The sequence below is a fragment of the Salvelinus fontinalis genome, chromosome 6 (assembly GCF_029448725.1).
Source record: "Salvelinus fontinalis isolate EN_2023a chromosome 6, ASM2944872v1, whole genome shotgun sequence".
Lineage (NCBI taxonomy): Eukaryota > Metazoa > Chordata > Actinopteri > Salmoniformes > Salmonidae > Salvelinus > Salvelinus fontinalis.
Window position 1 is genome coordinate 73,096,001 of NC_074670.1, and position 20,222 is coordinate 73,116,222.

At 46.9% G+C, this 20,222-nt stretch overlaps 2 protein-coding genes across 3 annotated transcripts in view; both read right to left on the reverse strand.

The window, feature by feature from the left end:
- Positions 1-8,888: 8,888 nt before the first annotated feature.
- On the reverse strand, positions 8,889-14,146 carry LOC129858690 (G-protein coupled receptor 151-like). The gene is made up of 2 exons (XM_055928017.1): positions 11,992-14,146; positions 8,889-9,781 (listed from the first exon to the last, which is right to left on the reverse strand). Exon 1 carries the CDS (start codon positions 13,800-13,802, stop codon positions 12,438-12,440), a length of 1,365 nt encoding a protein of 454 aa, XP_055783992.1. The 5' UTR covers positions 13,803-14,146; the 3' UTR covers positions 8,889-9,781; positions 11,992-12,437.
- Positions 14,147-17,955: 3,809 nt separating this feature from the next.
- LOC129858691 (serine/threonine-protein phosphatase 2A 55 kDa regulatory subunit B beta isoform-like) overlaps positions 17,956-20,222 on the reverse strand; it is a 99,607-nt gene continuing 97,340 nt past the window's right edge. Inside the window, exon 10 of one of the 2 annotated variants that reach the window (XM_055928018.1) lies at positions 17,956-18,325. In XM_055928018.1, coding sequence (XP_055783993.1) covers positions 18,170-18,325 — 156 coding nt within the window. In that variant the 3' untranslated portion in view covers positions 17,956-18,169. The remainder of the gene's footprint in view (positions 18,326-20,222) is intronic. The other variant, XM_055928019.1, reaches the window with a different exon arrangement.

Consider the following 20,222-nt stretch of genomic DNA (forward strand, 5'->3'; position numbering starts at 1 on the left):
GAAAATTAAAGGCAATGTTCCCACGTTTGCAGAGACTGCATTCACGTTAAACGCTGCATATGTTGACTCAATCGAAATTACCTTTAAATTGAAATCACGCTATAACGCAGGATCTTCCTTTCTACGGATTAAATCTAGCACAGGAGGTTGGTAGCATCTTAATTGGGGAGGATGAGCTCAGAAGACATATTATAACTACCAGCTGCTGTTGTTGTTGACTACTATAATATACCAGCCAGAATACTCATCTCCATCGATCAGAAACAGCTGACTCCTCTCATCTCCATCGATCAGAAGCAGCTGACTCCTCTCAACTCCATCGATCAGAAGCAGCTGACTCCTCTCAACTCCATCGATCAGAAGCAGCTGACTCCTCTCAACTCCATCGATCAGAAACAGCTGACTCCTCTCAACTCCATCGATCAGAAGCAGCTGACTCCTCTCAACTCCATCGATCAGAAGCAGCTGACTCCTCTCAACTCCATCGATCAGAAGCAGCTGACTCCTCTCAACTCCATCGATCAGAAGCAGCTGACTCCTCTCAACTCCATCGATCAGAAGCAGCTGACTCCTCTCAACTCCATCGATCAGAAGCAGCTGACTCCTCTCAACTCCATCGATCAGAAGCAGCTGACTCCTCTCATCTCCATCGATCAGAAGCAGCTGACTCCTCTCAACTCCATTGATTATCTTGTTGCTTTACGACCTCACTTACCAATTAGTCAATATTACAGAAACTTCACTGTAAAAGCTATATACTTGAAGGGATTTATTTTGAACGCTGATTTATTTTGACAATGTGGCTTTTAAAGGCAAATGTTCCATCGTCTGCGGAGATGGCATTCACAGTAATCGCTGCAGATGTCGGCTCAATCAGAAATTGTCTTTAAAAGCTGCATTGTCGACAACCCGAGATCAGATTGAATCCCAGCGTTTTGGATAAACAAAACAAATGTTTTCAGCAAATGTTTATTTTCTTTTAATGATTGATTTTAGATCGATGGATAAAGCAGAGAGTTAAAAAGATACCCCCTGTAAGTTCACAACGAGGGCCTGAAAGGTTTCTGTCCTTTGGCTTTTCACTGAGATGAAAGGCAGATTTACTCCAATCAAAATACCCAAAGCATCAAGGCTAGACCCCCCCTTACCCCCACCACACACACACACACACACACACACACACACACACACACACACACACACACACACACACACACACACACACACACACACACACACACACACACACACACACACACACACACACACACATACACACGCACACACACACACACACACATATATACACACACACATATACACACACACATATACACACACTCACACACACACACACAAACACACACAGTATGTACTATGAGGTTGTGGATGTCTTCAGAGAGGGAGGTTTGAGGTGAAGGGGGGTTGATATGAGTGACGTAAGTGTAAGGTAGGGGTGCAGGGGGAGACGTTTGTTTATCTTAATTACCCTCCTTCCTGCACTGTGAGCTAATTATCTTGAGCATGTTGTGAGCTGCACAGCGAACCCTGTGGCGCGTCATCCATTAGAGATGATTGGCTGTGGGATGAAACGCGCGCCGGTGACATCCCCGACTTCCCGCACACAGTGGGGGAGATGGAGGGGGAGGGGGAGGGGAGAAGGGGAAGGGTTGAGGGTCACAGTGATGAGCTCACCTGCTGACACCTCTACCAGCATGATTCCTGGTAGTTTAATGAGCTAATCAAGCCTGGGTTCATTTCTCCTGTAAATGCAGATTTTCTCTCACTCTCTCCATCCATCCTTTTCCCTCTGTCTGAAACTCTCTCTCTCTCACGTCTTTCTGTGTCAGTCCCTGCTTTCTCTGTGTTATAAAACCTCTCTCCATCTCATGCACTGCTATTACAGGTGATAGGGAGAGGGGGATACCTAGTCAGTTGTCCAACTGAATGTATTCAACTGAAATGTGTCTTTGGCATTTAACCCAACCCCTCTGAATCAGTCAGGCATTTCAGATGACAACATTTTTTAAAATGCAACCTTTATTTAAGTAGGCAAGTCAGTTAAGAACAAATTCTTATTTACAATGACAGCCTACACCAGCCAAACCCGGACGACGCTGGGCCAATTGTGCACCGCCATATGGGACTCCCAATCACGGCCAGTTGATACAGCCTGGAATCAAACCAGGGTGTCTGTAGTGACGCCTCAAGCACTGAGATACAGTGCCTTAGACCGCTGCGCCACTCGGGAGCCCAGGTCATCATAAAGGACTATTGGAATTTTGCTATTTTAATTCAATGATGTTTGTCACTGTCTCTAATGTTATGCAAACAGGACCAACATCACACTTCAGTTGAGTGCTATAGTTCCCTCATAGGCTTCCATCACAGAGTACAGCTCCATGCAACACCTAGCCTAGGGGCCAGTGGTATGGTATTGGACTTAGCCTAGCGATAGCCCAGGGGCCAGTGGTATGGTATTGGACTTAGCCTAGCGATAGCCCAGGGGCCAGTGGTATGGTATTGGACTTAGCCTAGTGATAGCCCAGGGGCCAGTGGTACGGTATTGAACCTAGCCTAGTGATAGCCCAGGGGCCAGTGGTACGGTATTGGACTTAGCCTAGTAATAGCCCAGGGGCCAGTGGTACGGTATTGGACTTAGCCTAGTGATAGCCCAGGGGCCAGTGGTATGGTATTGGACTTAGCCTAGTGATAGCCCAGGGGCCAGTGGTACGGTATTGAACCTAGCCTAGTGATAGCCCAGGGGCTAGTGGAATGGAGGGTTAAGTGTGTTAGCTTAGTGTTAGCCCTAGGGCTAGTGGAAAGGAGGGTTAGATATGTTACGTGTTCCTGTGATTGAGGTTGGTGCCTCTGGATGAGAAAGGTCACCATCAATGATAAATGAGAGAGAAAGGTCTTCGGGAGAAAGGGAGCGGGGAGAAAGGAAGAGAGGAAGGGAATAAGAGAGAGAGGCTCCGGGAGGCTGGGAGTGAGACCAACTCCTCTCCCTCCACTTTCCCTCTCAACTCATCTCTTCCCTCTACTCCCCTGTTCCTCCTCTTCTCCTATTCCCTAATCATCTCCCTCCTGGGTAGCTAGGTACCCACTACATAGCTGGGTAGCTGGGTCCCCACTACATAGCTGGGTAGCTGGGTCCCCAATATAAGGCTGGGTAGCTGGGTCCCCACTACATAGCTGGGTAGCTGGGTCCCCACTACATAGCTGGGTAGCTGGGTCCCCACTAAATAGCTGAGTAGCTGGGTCCCCACTACATAGCTGGGTAGCTGGGTCCACACTACATAGCTGGGTAGCTTGGTCCCCACTACATAGCTGGGTAGCTGGGTCCCCACTACATAGCTGGGTAGCTTGGTCCACACTACATAGCTGGGTAGCTGGGTCCCCACTACATAGCTGGGTAGCTAGGTCCACACTACATAGCTGGGTAGCTGGGTCCCCACTAAATAGCTGAGTCCCCACTACATAGCTGGGTAGCTGGGTCCACACTACATAGCTGGGTAGCTGGGTCCCCACTACATAGCTGAGTAGCTGGGTCCCCACTACATAGCTGGGTAGCTAGGTCCACACTACATAGCTGGGTAGCTGGGTCCCCACTACATAGCTGGGTAGCTAGGTCCACACTACATAGCTGGGTAGCTGAGTCCCCACTACATAGCTGGGTAGCTAGGTCCACACTACATAGCTGGGTCCCCACTACATAGCTGGGTAGCTAGGCCCCACTACATAGCTGGGTAGCTAGTTCCACATTACATAGCTGGGTAGCTAGGTCCACACTACATAGCAGGGTAGCTAAGTCTCCACTACATAGCTGGGTAGCTATGTCTCCACTACATAGCAGGGTAGCTAGGTCCACTCTACATAACAGGGTAGCTAGGTCCCCACTACATAGCTGGGTAGCTAGGTCCCCACTACATAACAGGGTAGCTAGGTCTCCCCTACATAGCTGGGTAGCTAGGTCCCCACTACATAACAGGGTAGCTAGGTCCCCACTACATAACAGGGTAGCTAGGTCCCCACTACATAACAGGGTAGCTAGGTCCCCACTACATAACAGGGTAGCTAGGTCCCCACTACATAACAGGGTAGCTAGGTCTCCCCTACATAGCAGGGTAGCTAGGTCCCCACTACATAACAGGGTAGCTAGGTCTCCCCTACATAGCTGGGTAGCTAGGTCCCCACTACATAACAGGGTAGCTAGGTCTCCCCTACATAGCTGGGTAGCTAGGTCCCCACTACATAACAGGGTAGCTAGGTCTCCCCTACATAGCTGGGTAGCTAGGTCTCCCCTACATAGCTGGGTAGCTAGGTCCCCACTACATAGCTGGGTAGCTAGGTCCCCACTACATAACAGGGTAGCTAGGTCCCCACTACATAACAGGGTAGCTAGGTCCCCACTACATAACAGGGTAGCTAGGTCCCCACTACATAACAGGGTAGCTAGGTCCCCACTACATAACAGGGTAGCTAGGTCCCCACTACATAACAGGGTAGCTAGTGTAACAGTATAACTTTAAACCGTCCCCTCGCCCCGACACGGGCGCGAACCAGGGACCCTCTGCACACATCGACAACAGTCACCCACGAAGCAGCGTTACCCATCGCTCCACAAAAGCCACGGCCCTTGCAAAACAAGGGGCAACACTACTTAAGTCTCAGAGCAAGTGACGTAACTGATTGAAATGCTACTAGCGCGCACCCGCTAACTAGCTAGCCATTTCACATCCGTTACACTCACCCCCCTTTCAACCTCCTCCTTTTTCCGCAGCAACCAGTGATCCGGGTCACGGCACCAATGTAACAGTATAACTTTAAACCGTCCCCTCGCCCCGACACGGGCGCGAACCAGGGACCCTCTGCACACATCGACAACAGTCACCCACGAAGCAGCGTTACCCATCGCTCCACAAAAGCCACGGCCCTTGCAAAGCAAGGGGCAACACTACTTAAGTCTCAGAGCAAGTGACGTAACTGATTGAAATGCTACTAGCGCGCACCCGCTAACTAGCTAGCCATTTCACATCCGTTACACTAGGTCCCCACTACATAGTGAGTCCACACAAATTGGTGGTCATTAAGGACAGGATCATGTCATCACATTAGCAGTACTCAGATATGTGAGTTCAAAGCCAAGCGTGACCTTTAGCAGTAATTAGCACCCTCACATACTACCCTTTCTTTTGTTGTGTGGTATTTTCACAAGTATGTGACGAATTTTCAAAACTCTTAGTACAAAACTCCTTACTGGTAACATTTTTTATGCAGCCATTCTTTTACCACACAACCAATGATCCAAAATATACGTTTAACGTGAAATATAATGAATACATTGGTTTAATCACCAAAACACAACATATTGATATATTCTCAATTTATGTAAATAAACAAGCAGTTATTCCAATAGCTAAATAATGCAAGATACATGTTAAAAAATTGCCCAATGAAAATATGCTACACATGTAAATATATGTAAATGACAGTACACTTGCACTACCCATTACAATTGTCTGAACATCAAATATACGTCATTTCTATCTGTTTATCGCCAAAAATAAATATATTGTTCAGATATCCTTACAACAGAGGTGTACTCTAATCAAATGGAACAAATGACAGAAACATAACATTTATCAGGCACTAGTTTGCATCAAGCCTGTCTTGAGAATTTGCCCATAGGTTCTCATAAAAATCACAGTAAATGTCCTCATTGTTCATGCACCTGGGGAAAACCCTTTTGGCATGGTGAATCCAAGCCTGACATAGACTACCGTTCAAAAGTTTGGTGTGACTTAGAAATGTCCTTGTTTTTGAAAGAAAATGTTTAAAAAAAAGTCCATTAAAATAATATCAAATTGATCAGAAATACAGTGTAGACATTGTTAATGTTGTAAATGACTATTGTAGCTGGAAACGGCAGATCTTCTATGGAATATCTACTTAGAGAGGCGTACAGAGGCCCATTACAGCAACAATCACTCCTGTGTTCCAATGGCACGTTGTGTTAGCTAATCCAGGTTTATAATTTTAAAAGGCTAATTGATCATTAGAAAACCCTTTTGCAATTACGTTAGCACAGCTGTAAACTGTTGTTCTGATTAAAGAAGCAATAAAACTGGCCTTCTTTAGACTAGTTGAGTATCTGGAGCATCAGCATTTGTGGGTTCGATTACAGGCTCAAAATGGCCAGAAACAAAGACCTTTATTCTGAAATTCGTCAGTCTCTTCTTGTTCTGAGAAATGAAGGCTAGTCTATGCGAGAAATTGCCAAGAAACTGAAGATCTCGTACAACGCTGTGTACTACTCCCTCCACAGAACAGCTCAAACTGGCTCTATCCAGAATAGAAAGAGGAGTGGGAGGCCCCGGTGCGCAACTGAGCAAGAGGACAAGTACATTAGAGTGTCTAGTTTGAGAAACAGATGCCTCACAAGTCCTCAACTGGCAGCTTCATTAAATGGTACCCGCAAAACACCAGTCTCAACATCAACAGTGAAGAGGCGACTCCGAGATGCTGGCCTTCCAGGCTTTTCACTAGATGTTGGAACAGTGCTGTGGAGTCGCTTCCATTTAGCCACATGAGCATTAGTGAGGTCGGGCACTGATGTTGGGCAATTAGGCCTGGCTCGCAATCTGCGTTTCAATTCATAAAAAAAGGTGTTAGGTGGGGTTGAGGTCAGGGTTCTGTGCACGCCAATCAAGTTCTTCCACACTGTTCTCAACAAACCATTTCTGTATGTACCTCGATTTGTGCACAGGGGCATTGTCATGCTGAAACAGGAAAGCGCCTTCCCCAAACTGTTTCCACAAAGTTGGAAGCACAGAATTGTCTAGAATATCATTGTATACTGTAGCTTTAAGACTTCCCTTCACTGGAACAAAGGAGCCTAGTAATTTGAAGGAGTGTCCACATACTTTTGTATATATAGTATATATAACATTTACAGTGAGTGAAACAGTGTATGATAGTTGATCATGAAGTGGTTCAGCTGTATTGAACGACTTTTCTAAGTAACTTTAGTTAAGTCAACTATATTTTCATAGGGGTAGATTTAGCGTGGCTTAACTTCTTTCATTTTGAAGTAATTGGTAACTTGGTCAACTATTATTTCGGCGCTTCCCCAAGATAGAGTTCAGTGTGTCAAATCGGAGGGCCTGTTGTCCGGACTTCTGACAGTCTCTATTTGGGTGCCACAGGGTTCAATTCTCGGTCCGACTCGATTCTTTGATCCACCTCTACGCAGACGACACCATTCTGTATACACCTGGCCCGTCTTTGGACACTGTGCTAACATACCTCCAAACGAGCTTCAATGCCATACAACACTCCTTCCGTGGCCATCAACTGCTTTTAAATGCTTGTAAAACTAAGTGCATGCTCTTCAACCGATCGCTGCCCGCACCCTCCCGCCCGACTAGCATCACTACCCTGGACGGCTCTGACTTAGAATATGTGGACAACTACAAATACCTAGGTGTCTGGTTAGACTGTAAACTCTCCTTCCAGACTCACATCAAACATCTCCAATCCAAAGTTAAATCTAGAATTGGCTTCCTATTTCGCAACAAAGCCTCCTTCATTCATGCTGCCAAACATACCCTCGTAAAACTGACTATCCTACCGATCCTTGACTTCGGCGATGTCATTTACAAAGTAGCCTCCAACACTCTACTCAGCAAACTGGATGTAGTCTATCACAGTGCCAACCGTTTTGTCACCAAAGCCCCATATACTACCCACCACTGCGACCTATATGCTCTCGTTGGCTGGCCCTCACTACATATTCGTCACCAAACCCACTGGCTCCAGGTCATCTATAAGTCTATGCTAGGTAAAGCCCCACCTTATCTCAGCTCACTGGTCACCATAGTAACACCCACCCATAGTATGCACTCCAGCGGGTATATTTCCCTGGTCACCCCCTAAACCAACACTTCCTTTGGCCGCCTTTCCTTCCAGTTCTTTGCTGCCAATGACTGGAACGAATTACAAAAACTACTGAAGCTGGAGTCTTATATCTCCCTCTCTAACTTTAAGCATCAGCTGTCAGAGCAGCTGACAGCTGATCACTGTACCTGTACACAGTACCTGTACCTGTACCTGTACACAGCCAATCTGTAAATAGCACACCCAACTACCTCATCCCCATATTATTACTTACCCTCTTGCTCTTTTGCACATCATCATCTGCACATCTATCGCTCCAGTGTTAATGCTAAATTGTAATTATTTCGCCTCCATGGCCTATTTATTTCCTTACCTCCCTACTCTTCCACATTTGCACACACTGTACATAGATTTTTTATATTGTGTTATTGACTGTACGTTTGTTTATGTGTAACTCTGTGTTGTTGTTTTTGTCGCACTGCGTTGCTTTATCTTGGCCAGGTCGCAGTTGTAAATGAGAACTTGTCCTCAACTGGCCAAATAACCTGATTAACACAGGTTATAATGGCTGGCCCCTAAATGCCAACAGACAGGGGTCCATCCGGAGTGTGTGTGTGTGTGTGTGTGTGTGTGTGTGTGTGTGTGTGTGTGTGTGTGTGTGTGTGTGTGCGTGCGTGCGTGCGTGCGTGCGTGCGTGCGTGCGTGCGTGCGTGCGTGCGTGCGTGCGTGCGCGTGTGTGGTCATTAGTTCTGTAGCCAGCTGTGTTCTGTCCCAGGGTTGCTGACCCTCCCATCCACTCCATTTTCCCATGTCCATACCTCCATATCCTAGCAACATCATCCACTGACCAGTGGTTATTGTTAAGGTCATTCTGAAGAGTACTGCCTGCACTGATGTCGTGGTGTTTTTGATGGTCACACTCTTACATCCTTGGTCCAACTAATTTAATAGGACAAAACATGTAAATGTTACATAAATGAAGCACAGGATCAATATTATATATCACTTTAATGTAAACAACCTTTTTTACAAGCACATATCATTACAAAACCACTTCAAATAGGAAAACACTGATACCTGTAACAGTAACATCAAATACTGTTCAATAGCGTATGTAAATGCACTTACTGGTTCCTAAAGTCTATTTATTTTTCTTTGTTGTTGCTGCATCAAATCATTTCAGGCTTATGTAGAGTTTATTTTGTAACTCTTTGTGGTATTTACAAAGGCCATTACTGTTGGTCATTACTTCAAGGATAAGTAGAATACCTCCTATATATATATATATATATACAGTGCATTCGGAAAGTATTCAGACCCCTAGACTTTTTCCACATTTTGTTACGTTACAGCCTTATTCTAAAATTGATTAAATAGTTTTTTCCCCTCATCAATCTACACACAATACTTAAAATAAAATAGGTTTTTAGAAATGTTTGCAAATGTATAAAAAAAAACTGAAACATCACATTTACATAAGTATTAAGACCCTTTACTCAGTACTTTGCTGAAGCACCTTTGGCAGTGATTACAGCCTTGAGTCTTCTTGGGTATGACGCTACAAGCTTGGCACACTTGTATTTGGGGAGTTTCTCCCATTCTTCTCTGCAGATCCTCTCAAGCTCTGTCAGGTTGGATAGGGAGCATCACTGCACAGCTATTTTCAGGTCTCTCAAGAGATGTTTGATCAGGTTCATGTCCGGGCTCTGGCTGGGCCATTCAAGGATATTCAGAGACTGAAGCTACTCCTGTATTGTCTTGGCTGTGTGCTTAGGGTCATTGTCCTGTTGGAAGGTGAACCTTCGCCCCAGGCTCAGGTCCTGAGCTTCATCAAGGATCTCTGTAATTTGCTGCATTCATCTTTTCCTGAACACCTTCAATGCTGCAGACATGTTTTGGTAATCAAGATATAACCAATCAAGATGTAGAAACATTTCAAAGATGATCAATCTTTTATTTTTAATACATTTGCAAAAATGTCTAAAACCTTGTTTTTTCGCTTTGTCATTATGGGGTATTGTGTGTAGATTGATGAGGATTTTTTATATATATATACAGTACCAGTCAAAAGTTTGGACACACCTACTCATTCCAGGGTTTTTCTTTATTTTTACTATTTTCTACATTGTAGAATAGTAGTGAAGACATCAAATCTATGAAATAACACATATGGAATCATGTAGTAATCAAAAAGGTGTTAACAAATCAAAATATATCTTAGATTTGAGATTCTTCAAATAGCCACCCTTTGCCTTGATGAAAGCTTTGCACACTCTTGGCATTCTCTCAACCAGCTTCATGAGGTAGTCGCCTGGAATGCATTTCAAATAGCATGGGGGGCTTTGTTATAAGTTAATTTGTGGAATTTCTTTCCTTCTTAATGTGTTTGAGCCAATCAGTTGTGTTGTGACAAGGTAGGGGTGGTATACAGAAGTAAACCCTATTTGGTAAAAGACCAAGTCCATATTATGGCACAGCTCAAATAAGCAAAGAGAAACGACAGTCCATCATTACTTTGAGACATGAGATCAGTAAATCTGGGAAATTTCAAGAACTTTGAAAGTTTCTTCAAGTGCAGTCGCAAAAAACCATCAAGCACTATGATGAAACTGGCTCTCATGAGGACTGCCACAGGAAAGGAAGACCCAGAGATACCTCTGCTGCATGGGATAAATTCATTAGAGTTAACTGCACCTCAGATTGCAGCCCAAATAAATGTTTCACAGAGTTCAAGTAACAGACACATCTCAACATCAACTGTTCAGAGGAGACTGTGTGAATCAGGCCTTCATGGTCGAATTGCTGCAAAGAAACCACTACTAAAGGACACCAATAAGAAGAAGAGACTTGCTTGGGCCAAGAAACACGAGCAATGGACATTTGACCAGTGGAAATCTGCCCTTTGGTCTAATGAGTCCAAATGTGCGATTTTTGGTTCCAACCGCGTGTCTTTGTGAGACACAGAGTAGGTGAACGGATGATCTCAGCATGTGTGGTTCCCATCGTGAACTATGAAGGAGGAGGTGTGACAGTATGGGGATGCTTTCCTGGTAACACTGTTGGTGATTTATTTTGGATTCAAAGCACACTTAACCAGCAGGCTACCACAGCATTCTGCTGCGATATGCCATCCCATCTGGTCTGCGTTTAGTGGGACTATCATTCGTTTTTCAACAGGACAATTACCCAAAATACACCACCTTACACAACGTAAGGGCTATTTGACCTGGCCTCCACAATCACCCGACCTCAACCCAAATGAGATGATTTGGGAGGAGTTGGACCGCAGAGTGAAGGAAAAGCAGCCAACAAGTGCTCAGCATTTGTGTGAACTCTTTCAAGACTGTCGGAAAAGCCTTCGCCATGAATCTGGTTGAGAGAATGCAAAGAGTGTGCAAAGCAGTCATCAAGGTAAAGGGTGGATACTTTGAAGAATCTAAAATCTGTTTTGATTTGTTTAACACTTTTTGTGTTACTACATGATTCCATATATGTTATTTTGTAATTTTGATGTCTTCACTATTATTGTACAATGTAGAAAATAGTAAAAATAAAGAAAAACCCTTGAATGAGTAGGTGTGTCCAAATTTTTAACTGTTACTGTATTTATATATATAGGTGTATATATATATATAACTCTTTCAAGACTGTCGGAAAAGCCTTCGCCATGAATCTGGTTGAGAGAATGCAAAGAGTGTGCAAAGCAGTCATCAAGGTAAAGGGTGGATACTTTGAAGAATCTAAAATCTGTTTTGATTTGTTTAACACTTTTTGTGTTACTACATGATTCCATATATGTTATTTTGTAATTTTGATGTCTTCACTATTATTGTACAATGTAGAAAATAGTAAAAATAAAGAAAAACCCTTGAATGAGTAGGTGTGTCCAAATTTTTAACTGTTACTGTATTTATATATATATATATATATATATATATATATATATATATATATATATATATATATATATATATATAAACACATCTACAGTGAAATATAACAAAGTATTATTTTTTACAATAGTCACTATGACAACAATAACCAATGTATCCCATCAAGCAATATCATAAACACAGTTGAATGAATACCAACCATTGTCTCCTGTGTTGACTCCAGCGTTGACTCCTGGGTTGTCTCCTGTGTTGACCGATCTTCAGTCCAGTGAGGTATAATGAAATGTCAGTCCGTTACAGCTGCTGATATAGTCACTGTGTGTGTTGTTTGAAGGTTGTTTGAACGCTGTGGAGCTAGCTGAGAAGAAGAGAAAGGGGAGGCTTACTGGCTGGTCTCGATGCTAAAGAGTGTATCAGGCATCGTTTAGGCAGTGTCCAACAACTCTCAAACAACCTTTTGCTTAAAAATCACTGGTGGTGGTGGGTAACACAATTTGATCACAAAAACCACACAAGATAGACAGATACACAAAGCTCAGGGGTGAACAAGGACAGATGTAGCTGAATACTGAGTTGCCTTTTAGAACCCGTCCTGTTTGTCAGTGTGTGTATCCTCTCCTTGCTTCCTTCCCTCACTTCCTCTCTTCACTTCCTCCCCTCGGCTGGTGCTCCCTCCTGGTGCTCCCAGGGTATGGGATCATTCTCCTCTGTCATCGAGCCTGTCTCTCTCTCATGCCAGAACTGCTCCACATCCAGCAGCACAATCCCATCCCGGGGGCTCTCTCCCTCCGCATCCACCTCCTCCACCCCTCCCTGCTCCACCTGGGGCTGGGGATCAACTCTAGTCTCCTGGCTAGGGATGGGGCCTAGGCTTCCGTCTCCTCCCTGCAGCTGGCCTGAGGTCTCCGGTCGTGGGCAAGGGGACTGGGGGGCGGTGGGTGCGTGGGGCCCGGGTTTAGGGTTTGGGTTGGACGGGGTGTGTTTACGAAGAGTAAGGCGCCTCCACAGACCCCTGTACCCCTCTGTGAACTCCTCCGACAGAGAGAGGACGATGACGGGGTTCACCAGGGAGAGAGAGAAGGTGAGGAGCAGGGCGGAGATGGAGAAGAGGAGAGGGGGAGTGAAGACGACAAAGGGTTCTTCCTCTCTCGGTCCCTGTGCCTCTCGCTCTGCGGCGTGCCGCTCCCACACCCAGACCACCCACTGCGGCAGCCACAGCATCGCCATGGCTACCGTCAGACTGAACAACATCAGCGTGAGCTTCCTGGATCGGATCTGCGTTCGGAGGTTCTGGGTCTTACTACAGCGCCGCTGGCAGCGCCCATACGCCCACCAGAAATACAGCAGGGCAAAACTCAAAGGGGCGCAGAACACACCGAGGGGGTACGCCTTGACGTAGACCGACATGAAGTCCTGCGCCTCGGGGGGAACCACCTGCACACACACCAGCCCTCGGGTCTCTCTCTGCAGTGAGGAGAACAGCCATGCAGGGATGGGAGCGGAGCAGGCAGACAGCCAGAGGAACCACATCACCAATAGGATGGAGCGTAGACTGATGCTGACCTGTTTAGTCGGGTTAGAGACGTAACGGTAACAAGCCTTAGCCATCACCGCTACTGTAAAACTCTTTGCAACCATGCAGCTCTGCAGGAACCAATCACAGGTCTTGCACACCGCCCAGCCAAGCGTCCAGGTGGGTTTGGAGAAGGCGGCGGCACGGAACGGGAGGGCGAACGCCAGGACAAGGCCGTCGGCAAACATCAGGTTGAGGATGAGAGCGTTGATGAGGGAGAGTTTCCCACGGTGGGCGTTGGAGATCAGGATACCCATAGATGTGAGAGTACCGGCCAGCCCCAGAACACAGATCACCCCCAGAATGACAGGCACAAGGACATGCAGCTCGCCTGGATCCAGGTGCTCGTAGGAACCACGCTCTATGAACGAAGGACCAAGTCGGTCCACAGTCGAACTATTAGCAGTGGATACGTTCACCCCTGGCAGTTTATCCATCTCAGAAGAAACAGGCGGTGGAGAGAGAAGCACTTAGAATTGTCTTTTTGTGTAGAGAACAGTATATTGAAAACCGACTTAATACAAGAAGGCTACACTGATGGAAATGAAAACTGCTGGAAAAATTGACTCATAAAAAAAGACTGACTACTTGAAAAAAAGTATTGAGAGAAAAAGATTTTAAAAGATTAGACAACGAACAAGTGAATGGATCAATCTCGATCTAAAACTCAACTCCTGACTGTAGCCTAATCTGCTTATCAAAAATCGAATTGCTTCCAGACACTCCTGTCCTGTCTGTTTGTCTCCTCATGGGTTTATCCGCAGTTATAAAGGCTGCAGTTTGATTGACAGTTGCCATCCCCAGCTGACTAAACTGCGCGAAACTCGCCGGGCCAATTAGAACGCTGTACCTTTTCCAACTGTAGTCAACAGGCGCTGCGCTGCACGACGTAGGGACTTAGTCCCCAGTGCATCAAATTAAACACGACTTTCTCATTTGGAGAGACAGCAGGCGAGTTTGACGCTATGAATTAATCATCTCTGTTTTGCCTCGGACTAGAAGACCAAGGGCCAGTGTGAATAATATACCCAACAGGTAATATCCACGTATAGGCCTTTACTATGTCTAAGACTATAGTTTATATAATATTTCGTCAAAATGTGTGAACACGTTATTATTTCTTCAAAATGCCTTAAACTCAGAATCATCATTTCTCTTTTGGGAATAGCCTGAAAATAAAGATTTGTGTCCCCTAAATTAGTTTAATGTGCTTTCTTTGCAACAACAAAAATATAACTTAATCTAAATGTATGTTTATCATAATGATTATTATTTACATTATAAAATAGGAGAACGTCACACGAGGAAGACCAGACGTTGTTATGCGTTGCATAAAATCTTGGCTTGTCTTTTGTCCAGATGAGGGCGCTCTTCATCTTTCAAACACCACTACCACTACTTCTATACTGAACAGGTCTATGAACAGTGAACACAATGGAAAATACACCCATACATTTGTTTACTGATCTATTACAACTACAAAAAAAAAACAGAAAATGCTTAAACTTGCACAAACTTTTTTATTCAAAAGAATTCCAGTAAGCGTGAGGACTGCATGGTAAATGACTTGCATTTCATTACATTCTGAGCCATACAAACCGTTTGTTTCAAAACTGAATATGTTTAGAAGACATTACTTTGTAAAGGAATCCTCACAAATGGCACCCCATTTCCTGTAATGTGCACTGCGTTTGACCATAGTCCTATGGGCCTTGGTCAAAAGTAGTGCACTATAAAAGGAATAGGGTGCCATTTGGGATGAACAGATAGCTAAAAGTCCCTGATATCATTGAGCCCTCATCACTGGGTGTTCGGCTTGAAGACATGATACCATCCTCTCTGGTTGGACACTGCAGCTAGAAGTAGTCTGTTGGCACAGATCTAGGATCAGCTTCCCCTTCCCCAATTCTAACCTTCCCTTAGAGGGAAAAACACACAACTGACCTAAAATCAGCATTTAGGGGCAACTTCATCCTACCCCTGGTTACAGAAGAGGCAAACACAGCCATGTCTGTATATCTATGGATATATCCGGAGTAGGGCCCAGAGGTGTTTCTCATGGTGTGGCCTGATTAGGGAAAACTCTAGGCCCTGGTTATGAGACACAGAAGCGGCTGTCTTTTACTGTGTTATAATATGACCATAGCTGCGGGAAGTAGTTTGGTGGTGGGGGTGCTGCGATTATAATTGTTGGTGTCTTGTCTTTTAGCTGGTCATATTAATACACTGCATGGTAAGACTACTGCGGAGTGGTCAAAACAGGGACATGCATAAACATCCCATAAATTATAAATGTGCAGTCGGTTGCTAAAATAAAGTTATAAAGTAAACACGATGAATTCAAGTACTTCTAACTGGGAACTTAAATTTGCTTAGCTTTTTTCCCCTATGTTAATATTTTTGGGTAAAAAACATTCACACTTCTATTGTTTTCACCATCCTCCTCATCCTCCCCACCCTCCTCATCCTTCCCATCCTCCCCCCTCCTCATCATCCTCCCCCTCCTCCCCATCCCCCCCCCTCATCCTCCCCACTCTCCCCATCCTCCTCATCCTCCCCACCCTCCTCATCCTCCTCATCCTCCCCATCCTCCCAACCCTCCTCATCCTCCTCATCCTCCCAACCCTCCTCATCCTCCCAACCCTCCTCATTCTCCTCATCCTCTCCATCCTCCTCATCCTCTCAACCCTCCTCATCCTCCCCGTCCTCCTCATCCTCCCCATCCTCCCAACCCTCCTCATCCTCCCAACCCTCCTCATCCTCCTCATCCTCCCCATCCTCCCCATCCTCCCAACCCTCCTCATCCTCCCCATCCTCCTCATCCTCCCCATCCTCCCAACCCTCCTCATCCTCCCAACCTTCCTCATCCTCCCCATCCTACTCATCCTCCCAACCCTCCTCATCCTCCCCATCCTCCTCATCCTCCCAACCCTCCTCATCCTCCCAACCCTCCTCATCCTCCCCATCCTCCTCATCCTCCCCACCCTCCTCATCCTCCCAACCCTCCTCATCCTCCTCATCCTCCCCATCCTCCCCATCCTCCTCATCCTCCCCACCCTCCCCCACCCCACATCAACCCTGCATAAGAAAAAATAAGGCACCACAGCTTCAAAAACAGAATCATTGACAAGAAAAATAAACTCACAGAAAAAACGACATAATTAAATAAAATAAAAACATCGATCTGGCCTCAAAGAGGCCTAATCACATCATTCACATTATTAAAGACAGTCTCATGCCAGAGACAGGCTGAAACATCCATACTATTAGACTGTATTTGTCCCAATATCCACAGCATACTATCTAAGACATTGGTTTACGGTCAGTGTTATGCAAGTGAGGATACTGTGAGACAGACCCCCTTCAGTGCTATAATGAAGGTTCAGTTAGTAGTGTAACAGTCATGTCCATGTCCAGTGGCATCCTGTCTAAACCTGTCTAAACCTCCAGATGGGACGGGAAAGATCTGGCCTGATGGCTGGAGAGGACAGGAGGAAAGAGTTTTGGACATACTTTTTTAGCCTCCATAAATGTCTGTGTTCTCGAAAAAGTGTCCTCTCACATCTTGTAACCGAAACAAAATGGCACCTGGTCAGATAGCGTGTTCTGCTATGTCTCAGTTCATCTCAGTTCATGTGTGACTCCAGTCAAGTCAAGTCCAGTCTTACTCTGGTTGCATCACAACGCTCCAGCGATCCTTCACGTGTCATCCAAATGAATAAATAAAACAGTTAACTGAAGGCCACGGAGAGGCTTGTACAGGCCAGAGCAGACGGCTAGCTTCATTCCACTCAGGACTAGAAGAACCATCTGTCTTCATCTTTAACTTTATCCAGGCTGCACACTGCCACATTCGGAGCGGGAATTCTCAAGTGTGTTCTAGAAATTCCTATTCCGGGAATTCCAGCATCCCCTCCAGCCATATCTGACTTACAGCAACAAGGCAGGCAAGAGGAGAGGAGGAGGAACGCTTAGTGAAGAGGTAAACAAACTTCCATCTCTCTTTCTCTCTCGTTTCCTCCATTCCTCTCCTCATGTCTCTCTATCTCCCCTCCATTCCTCTCCTCTTGTCTCTCTATCTCCCCTCCATTCCTCTCCTCTTGTCTCTCTATCTCCTCTCCATTCCTCTCCTCTTGTCTCTCTATCTCCCCTCCATTCCTCTCCTCTTGTCTCTCTATCTCCCCTCCATTCCTCTCCTCTTGTCTCTCTATCTCCCCTCCATTCCTCTCCTCTTGTCTCTCTATCTCCCCTCCATTCCTCTCCTCTTGTCTCTCTATCTCCCCTCCATTCCTCTCCTCTTGTCTCTCTATCTCCCCTCCATTCCTCTCCTCTTGTCTCTCTATCTCCCCTCCATTCCTCTCCTCTTGTCTCTCTATCTCCCCTCCATTCCTCTCCTCTTGTCTCTCTATCTCCGCTCCATTCCTCTCCTCTTGTCTCTCTATCTCCCCTCCATTCTTCTCCTCATGTCTCTCTATCTCCGCTCCATTCCTCTCCTCTTGTCTCTCTATCTCCCCTCCATTCCTCTCCTCTTGTCTCTCTATCTCCCCTCCATTCCTCTCCTCTTGTCTCTCTATCTCCGCTCCATTCCTCTCCTCTTGTCTCTCTATCTCCCCTCCATTCTTCTCCTCATGTCTCTCTATCTCCCCTCCATTCCTCTCCTCTTGTCTCTCTATCTCCCCTCCATTCTTCTCCTCATGTCTCTCTATCTCCGCTCCATTCCTCTCCTCTTGTCTCTCTATCTCCCCTCTATTCCTCTCCTCTCCTCATGTCTCTCTATCTCCACTCCATCCTTTTCCTCTTCTGCCTAGGTGACCTTGTCCTGGAAGATGTAGAGGTTGTTACTGGCTGCCACGGCGATGATGTTTTCCTGTGGGTGCCAGGCGGAGTGGAGGATCTTCTTACTGAAGTCCAGACTGTCAACAGTCACCTCGTCTTTACGACGCTTCCCACCCACACACACCTAGAGAGGAAGAGAGGAGAGGAGGTGAGAAGAGGAGGTGAGGAGAGGTAAGGATGGTTGAGGAGAGGAGAGGAGAGGTGAGATGAGAGGAGGTGAGGAGAGGTGAGGTGAGTTGAGGAGGGGAGAGGTGAGATGAGAGGAGGTGAGGAGAGGTGAGGTGAGTTGAGGAGGGGAGAGGTGAGATGAGAGGAGGTGAGGAGAGGTGAGGTGAGTTGAGGAGGGGAGAGGTGAGGTGAGGAGGGGAGTTGAGGTGAGGAGAGGTGAGGTGAGTTGAGGAGAGGAGAGGTGAGATGAGAGGAGGTGAGGAGAGGTGAGTTGAGTTGAGGTGAGGTGAGTTGAGGAGGGGAGAGGTGAGGTGAGGAGGGGAGTTGAGGTGAGGTGAGTTGAGGAGGGGAGTTGAGGTGAGGTGAGTTGAGGAGGGGAGAGGAGGTGAGGAGAAGTGAGATGAGAGGAGGTGAGGAGAGGTGAGGTGAGTTGAGGAGGGGAGAGGTGAGATGAGAGGAGGTGAGGAGAGGTGAGATGAGAGGAGGTGAGGAGAGGTGAGGTGAGTTGAGGAGGGGAGAGGTGAGATGAGAGGAGGTGAGGAGAGGTGAGATGAGAGGAGGTGAGGAGAGGTGAGTTGAGGAGAGGTGAGGTGAGGTGAGGAGGTGAGGAGAGGTGAGGTGAGTTGAGGAGGGGAGGGGAGGAGAGGTGAGGTGAGTTGAGGTGAGGTGAGGTGAGGTGAGAAGGGGAGTTGAGGTGAGGTGAGTTGAGGAGGGGAGGGGAGTTGAGGTGAGGTGAGTTGAGGAGGGGAGAGGTGAGATGAGAGGAGGTGAGGAGAGGTGAGATGAGAGGAGGTGAGGAGAGGTGAGTTGAGGAGGGGAGGGGAGGAGAGGTGAGGTGAGTTGAGGTGAGGTGAGGAGGGGAGGGGAGGAGAGGTGAGGTGAGTTGAGGTGAGGTGAGTTGAGGAGGAGAGGTGAGGTGAGTTGAGGTGAGGTGAGGTGAGGTGAGGAGGGGAGTTGAGGTGAGGTGAGTTGAGGAGGGGAGAGGTGAGATGAGAGGAGGTGAGGAGAGGTGAGTTGAGGTGAGGTGAGGTGAGGAGGGGAGTTGAGGTGAGGTGAGTTGAGGAGGGGAGGGGAGGAGAGGTGAGTTGAGGAGAGGTGAGGTGAGGTGAGGAGGGGAGTTGAGGTGAGGTGAGTTGAGGAGAGGTGAGGTGAGGTGAGGAGGGGAGTTGAGGTGAGGTGAGTTGAGGAGAGGTGAGGTGAGGAGGGGAGTTGAGGTGAGGTGAGTTGAGGAGGGGAGAGGTGAGGTGAGGAGGGGAGTTGAGGTGAGGTGAGTTGAGGAGGGGAGAGGTGAGGTGAGGAGGGGAGTTGAGGTGAGGTGAGTTGAGGAGGGGAGAGGTGAGGTGAGGAGGGGAGTTGAGGTGAGGTGAGTTGAGGAGGGGAGTTGAGGTGAGGTGAGTTGAGGAGAGGTGAGGTGAGGTGAGGAGGGGAGTTGAGGTGAGGTGAGTTGAGGAGGGGAGGGGAGGAGAGGTGAGGTGATGAGGGGAGGGGAGGTGAGGTGAGTTGAGGTGAGGTGAGGAGGGGAGTTGAGGTGAGGTGAGTTGAGGAGGGGAGGGGAGGAGAGGTGAGGTGAGGTGAGTTGAGGAGAGGAGAGGTGAGGTGAGGTGAGGAGGGGAGTTGAGGTGAGGTGAGTTGAGGAGGGGAGGGGAGGAGAGGTGAGGTGAGAGGAGGTGAGGAGGGGAGTTGAGGAGAGGTGAGTTGAGGAGGGGAGGAGAGGAGAGGTGAGGAGGGGAGTTGAGGTGAGGTGAGTTGAGGAGGGGAGGGGAGGAGAGGTGAGGTGAGAGGAGGTGAGGAGAGGTGAGTTGAGGAGAGGTGAGGTGAGGTGAGGAGGGGAGGGGAGGAGAGGTGAGGTGAGA

Excerpts from the sequence above, each read along its gene's own strand:
- LOC129858690 (XM_055928017.1), bottom strand. The coding sequence starts at position 13,802 with ATGGATAAACTGCCAGGGGTGAACGTATCCACTGCTAATAGTTCGACT.